We start from the raw sequence: 6,304 nt of genomic DNA, 5'->3' as shown, positions 1-6,304 counted from the left end.
TGCCTATTTTTTTGGGATTTCTTCTTCTTAACCAAATTCTAGCCATTTTTAGGGCGCTTCAACATCCTCTTCTTATTGCCTATTTTTTTGGGATTTCTTACAACTATATTTTTTATTTTTTTATTTTTTTTATGCGGGGACCCAAAAAGGGTTATAAAAATTATTATAAAAATAATAATATTTATATGATAATATTTTTAATATTATTATTATTATTATTAAACTTGCATATCTCAAGTTTGATTGTGTCTGGCTGCAACACCACGCCCAAGAGTTTTAGGTCCCTCTTAAATGTCGAATTCAAAAGCCTTAGGTCTTACTACAACATCGAACCCATTAGACTTCAGTCAGGATGTCGAATCCAAGAGCCTTGGATTCTAATATAGGATCAATTGACCCAAGTGTCTTGGGTTAGGTAGGGTTACAAGACCCAAAGAACTTAGGTTTGCGTCTCTATCACTCCCAAACAACTTGGTTCAAGCTCCCCTTTCCAGCCCCAAGTTTCTTGGGTCTGGAAAGGATGACCCAAGTTAATAATAATAATAATAATAATAATAATAAATTGATTTTACCTTTCAAATCAAATCTATGTTTTTTTAATTGTAATAAAATTTATTTCAAATTTAATAATATTAATAAATTTAATAATATTTATAATATTAATAATAATATTAAACTTCTCTAGCCCAACTTTTTATAGTTTTTAATATCTTCAAATAAAATTTATGATTTTTCTTTGATAGTAGTAATAATTTATTTCAAATTTAATAACAACAACAATAATAAATTTTAATTTTATCCTTCAAATCAAATCTATAATTATTTTTCAATATTAATAATATTTTATTCAAATTTATTAATTATTATATTAATAATATTAACTATAATAAAGATAATAATAATATTTATTATACAAATAATAATATGAAACTTGTCTGGCTCAAGTTTTTATAGTTTTTAATCTTTTCAAATAAAATTTATAATTTTTCTTTTATAATAATAATTTTTTATTTTTCTTTTATAGTAAAAATTAAAAAATTATTAATGATAAAAATAACAATAATAATAATAGTTTTTTTAAATAAAATTATTATTTTTTTCTACAGGGGTTTGCAGGCCCATGCGTGGATCTGCAAACCCAAACATTCTACAGGGGTTTGCAGACCCATGCGTGGATCTGCAAACCCAAACATGCAGATTTGCAACCCTTAGGGCAGTCTACAACCCGCAAGCCTGGATCAGCGAACCCAAGCATGCAAGTTTGACCCTAGCAGCTAGGCAATCATATCATGCTCAAGCAACAGGACCCACAACCTCACTATATCATAGCAAAATCTAAACTAGCCATTTTATCCGAGTGTATTTTTTATATCAAATGCATCTCATAGAAAAAACAACTATATTTTGGATATCAAATGCATCCCACTGCATGCTTTGCTGCTATTATACCGATACATAATAACTTGTGTCTAAACAAACAACACCAATATTATATATTTTAAAGACAAATCTCTCCGCATGATATTTGAGGTGAAACACGCCCATGCACCCAATGAGAAGTGTCATATGAAATGATTCAGAATATGGTTCACGGTTCTTCTGGTTCACAGTTCTTTACGCCTAACCATCCATCGCTAACTAGGAAACAACACATTAATTAAATTGAAAATCCGACTTCTCAACCGCATAATAAAAATAACAACTTTGAAGGCATCGGCAAAGATTTCGAGACGGTTTGACAGAAATTTATCATCTATGAGATTAAAATTTAACGAGGAAACTACATGCAATGCCAAAATGCCTTATCTACACAGTAGATCTACTGCAATTACACAGGGAAACGGCACCCAGAACCAAGCAGGACGCTTCCTCTGACTCCTCATGTTCTCGATCTTCGAATTGGAGAAGGACTGACAACAAACATAAGAAACAACAGACATTCAAAAATGAGTGGTTCCTCTGGAAGAAGAGAAAATGAGGTCCAAGAACTTCAAAAAAAAAACAATTTGCGGTTTCCTTGGGAAAATTGAGGGGGGAAAACGATTATAAGAAATTCTCTCTTCATGCAGAAAGCACTACCTTCGGTATCTGCCATACTCAGGGCTTCTGTTCCTACCATAATCAGGACTTCGGCGCCTGTCATGTACTGGACCATTATACTTATCATAAACAGGGCTGCGAGCTCGAACATAATCAGGACTTGGCCGTCTGCGATAAACTGGACTTGGTGATCTTCCATTATAACTTCCTCTTCTGGGACTATCATATCTGTCACCCCTCTCACTCTCATCCCTCAAAGCATACTCAACAGAAACCACCCTGTCCAATATCCTGCTGCAGAAATGCAAAACAATACGATATGTTAATCAGCTGATCTGAAAATTTAAATATAACCAAGTCATTCATACAAGAAAACTAATCAAAACAAGTTGACTAACGTCATGTGTGTGCACTCGAGAGCTTTGGTGGCGTCTTCTTGTGTCTCAAACTGCACAAATGCAAAGTTCCGTCGAATTCGGACATGCAGCACCTCTCCATAACGCTCAAAGTGTCTTTTTATGTCTTCAACCCTGGTATGAATTGGATCGAAATTAATAACAAACAAGGTTTTAGTTGGCCTCTGGTTTGCTGTCGACCTCGGCCCATCTCGGTGCCGACCACGTTCACCCTAGCATATTCATGATATAAGCATAGGATGAAATCAATCTCAACTACTTACAGCAATATACCAACTTGAGCAACTAAAGATGCAACACAGGATTTTAAAAAAAAAAAACCATGGAAAAAAAAGAAAGAAAGAAGAACCATATACCCGAGCCCACTCCACTGAAAGCCTTCGCCTGTCATAACCAAAAGGCATATTGTCAAGTCCACGTACAGCATCTGCAGCATCACGGTCATCCTCAAAATAAACAAAAGCAAACCCTGCAGCAACTCCTCAAATCAGAGACAGAATAAGAGATGTGTAACCTTCGAATTAAATTCACTTAACCAGGGTACATCAGCCAAATCAGGATTGCTTATCCTGGCAAGAATTTGAAATTTATACAACACCTGCAAGATACTTGATGGGCTGATGCACACAATGATGTAGATTGTGGAAGCGTTGCATGATGAACTAAATGAAGATGTTGGCATTTAAGAGTTTAAAATCCAAAAGTTTCAGGTCTGAGATGTCTTTGCTAAGCATGCTTCACCATTCAGACATCACTAGTTCAGAAATGGAAGGCATAGCATGACAGATTTCAATTCACCCTCCTACCAGCAGTAGTGGTGGACAAGGCATAGTAAATTGACTGAGATCATCACGACCATTCTTGTGAAATGTAAAGTTAGGGCGGTGAGGTGGGTGAGTGACAGATGATCGAGTGAAGAAAACACAGGATGATTCCATCTGTGAGTGGAAGGAGAAGGAGAGCAGACAAGCAAGAGAGTTTCCAAGCTACTACAAGTGTTGGCGAGCCCAGATAGAAGCTCAAATTTCCTTAGTAAGAGTTCCTGCGTCAAAACAAACACTTAATATGGAGATGTTCTCCAAATAAACTTCAAATTCCCCGTTTCCATTTTTTTCACTCCCGACTGTATTTTTAATTTGGATGTGATCGCCACTTCTCAAGTAGCTGCATATTTTATATCCAACAAACTCTTAATTTCAGAATATTTATGCATTCAAAAATCAACAAGATAACCCATCATGCACTTGATGACCAAATACCACCCAAAACCAAAACTAACAATCCCTTGGAGAAATCACAAAGACTTCGCTTGAAACCAATCGTTCATGACACAAGAAACCACAGTTTGAACTTCTATAAGAACCAAAACCATCCTACCGTATATCAATAGAGTTTCAAAACAGGAGTTATAATAATAATTGAAAATGAAATGCAAAACATACATCACTCAAAAAATATTTTTCATTCTATCCTAAACCACAGCTCATCATGAATAACACCAATAATCAAACTCAATCACAAGCCCTTGTGCATTTCATCGCCAGATAAAATTAACAAAAAGATAAGAAGACCCAGAACAGTTTACCAGATTTCATGTCAACTCGCTCCACCCTTCCGTACTTGCTGAACAAGCGTTCCAAGTCCGATTGCCTTGTCTCGTGCTCAAAGTTTCCTACGAAAACTGGCCGCGCCATCCCTGCAAACCAATTATCCTCGAAACTAAACACCAACACAAGTAAAGTCAAATAAGAACCCCATAGTAAAGTGCAGTTCACTTTTTCTTTTCGTAAACCATACCTGAAGAGCTCTGTGTTCGCGATGATAAGAGAGTAAAACCCTAGAGAAGAGACAAATATTTGAGGAAATAACAAAGTTTGGATGTGTGATCAGGGTTTACATAGCCGAATTGTGTAAACCCTTTGCTAGACTCCATTACTCTCTTTCACCGTTGGATGTTTTGTAACTTGCGTGGTACAATTTCAGCCGTTCAGATTATTAGATGGAAACCATGTTGCCCCTGTGGAAATAGATAAAGGACGGACAAAACCTGGTGGGGTTATTTAAAGGGAAATCGTTTTAAGCAGGGGTGCTAAAAAAACGTCTCAGAAATATTAATATTGTAATTGTGTTTTAAACCGTGATTCATCAAAATTTAAAAGAAATTATTTAAAATTATTTTTTATTTTTAAATCATTTTAAAAAATTATTATCACATTTTAAAAAACTTACTAAATAGTTATCATAAGTCATGAGTTGGATAGCAAGTTGAAATCTTGAAACCTAGGGACCCTGATTCAGCCTGTATGCTTTATATCAATAATTTTAATTTGTTGTTATGTTTTTTGTTTTTTATAATTAATTTTTTTATTTTAGTCAATTAGTTTAGTTGATGTATTAAGTTGAAATTATTTGTTATAATTTTATATCAAGTTTTAACTTAGTTTATTGATATTAAATATTAGATACAAGCTTAACCTCTTAAAATTAACAATATATATTTAATTATTTATAAAAAAAATGATTCCAAACAAATATACCTGTTAAAATAAAATAAATTATATATAATTATGTATTCAAATTCCATCATCAAACACAATGTGTTTGGTATTGGAGTAGTTATTGTGGTTGCAATTTGAAAAAAGTTATTTTATAAAAAGTACTTTTAATTCAAATTGAATTGAAAAATAGATGTTTGGTTAAAATAGATTTCATAATTTTTTAAGCATGTAATAAATTTAGATAAAATATTATTAGGAATAAAATTAATTTGATATTATAATGTGAATGAATTTAATTCACTCTACACTAATTTTTTTAAAAAATATATTATTTATATGATAATACGAGTTAATTCACTCTAAACAAATTTTAAAAAAATACAAAAAATAAACATATTAAAAAAAAGAGTGAACAGTGCAATTCACTTGCACTGTTCACTAAATACGGTTTGAAGACTGTTCACTGAAACACGAAGGAAACTTTACTGGTTACCACGCAGATACAGGCAAAGCCGCTTGGAGCTGCTTTCAACGAAATACAGTCGCATACGCAAATTTTAGTAGATCCCATTAACAGTAAATAATACTTTACCATTTACCAAACAACTTAGATCTGCGGTGGCACTAAAACGTGGAAGCTACCACGAAGCCAAACACTCTGAGTACATAAATCTCAGTGGAGTTAGCGCTTTCTTGAAGATTATCTTGTGAGCGTCAGACTCCCTGTCCCATATTTAATTTGCTTTTTTAGCTGTGAAAGTATAATTATAATTGTTTTTTAAAGTATTTTTTATTTAAAAATATATTAAAATAATATTTTTTATTTTTAAAAAATTATTTTTAAATTTAGTGTATTAAAATTATTTGAAAATACTAAAAAATATTAATTTAAATTAAAAAATTTATTTATTTCAAAAAAAAATTAAAACTTAAAAACAAATAGCGAAATGAACTCTTTTAAAACTTAAAAACAAATAGCGAAATGATGTGATGGGTAATTATAAAAATCTATTTTTATTTAGTTATAATAAAAAATATAATTATTAAAATTTTAAAGAAAATATATTTTATTAATCAAAATTATCTTCTATAATGGTTGTTAAAATAAATATTTGTAAATATTCCAATTCTCTCTTTAATCAAAAACTTTATTTTCTTATATATATTGGATAAAAACATTTATTTATTATTAAAATCATTATTGTTTAATTAAAAAAACCATTATAATGTGAAATGAAATTTCAATAAAAAAAATCACCGTTTCATTGCGCTTGTATGAATAAATTTGAGAATAACAAATATGAGAAAATGATCATATAAAAGAATTATGATAACAAAATACATATTCTA

General features: G+C 31.6%; 1 protein-coding gene across 3 annotated transcripts; it reads right to left on the bottom strand.

The window, feature by feature from the left end:
* Positions 1-1,657: 1,657 nt before the first annotated feature.
* LOC105124726 (serine/arginine-rich splicing factor RS31-like) lies at positions 1,658-4,359 on the bottom strand. Of its 3 annotated transcripts, none has more exons than XM_011024834.1 (6): positions 4,254-4,359; positions 4,042-4,152; positions 2,813-2,925; positions 2,439-2,668; positions 2,080-2,334; positions 1,658-1,910 (listed from the first exon to the last, which is right to left on the bottom strand). In XM_011024834.1, the coding sequence occupies exons 2-6, from the start codon at positions 4,148-4,150 to the stop codon at positions 1,880-1,882; spliced, it is 738 nt and encodes a 245-aa protein (XP_011023136.1). In that variant the 5' UTR covers positions 4,151-4,152; positions 4,254-4,359; the 3' UTR covers positions 1,658-1,879. The 3 variants fall into 3 exon arrangements, with proteins under 3 accessions (XP_011023136.1, XP_011023137.1, XP_011023138.1); XM_011024835.1 differs by having other exon boundaries at positions 4,042-4,175; positions 4,254-4,351; XM_011024836.1 differs by lacking the exons at positions 4,042-4,152; positions 4,254-4,359 and adding an exon at positions 3,055-4,035.
* Positions 4,360-6,304: the final 1,945 nt, after the last annotated feature.

The sequence above is a fragment of the Populus euphratica genome, unplaced genomic scaffold (genome assembly GCF_000495115.2).
Source record: "Populus euphratica unplaced genomic scaffold, PopEup_1.0 scaffold32.1, whole genome shotgun sequence".
In the NCBI taxonomy this organism is placed as follows: domain Eukaryota; kingdom Viridiplantae; phylum Streptophyta; class Magnoliopsida; order Malpighiales; family Salicaceae; genus Populus; species Populus euphratica.
The sequence above is the reverse complement of the archived record's forward strand: the minus strand, read 5'-3'. Positions and strand labels throughout refer to the sequence as shown.

Bases quoted from the DNA above. Each gene is read 5' to 3' on its own strand.
- LOC105124726 (XM_011024834.1), bottom strand. From the start codon at position 4,150: ATGGCGCGGCCAGTTTTCGTAGGAAACTTTGAGCACGAGACAAGGCAA. The intron at 2,926-4,041 runs GTAAACTGTTCT...GAGTTGCTGCAG, and splicing joins GCGAGTTGACATGAAATCTG to GGTTTGCTTTTGTTTATTTT. The intron at 1,911-2,079 runs GTAGTGCTTTCT...GTTTGTTGTCAG, and splicing joins GAGTATGGCAGATACCGAAG to TCCTTCTCCAATTCGAAGAT.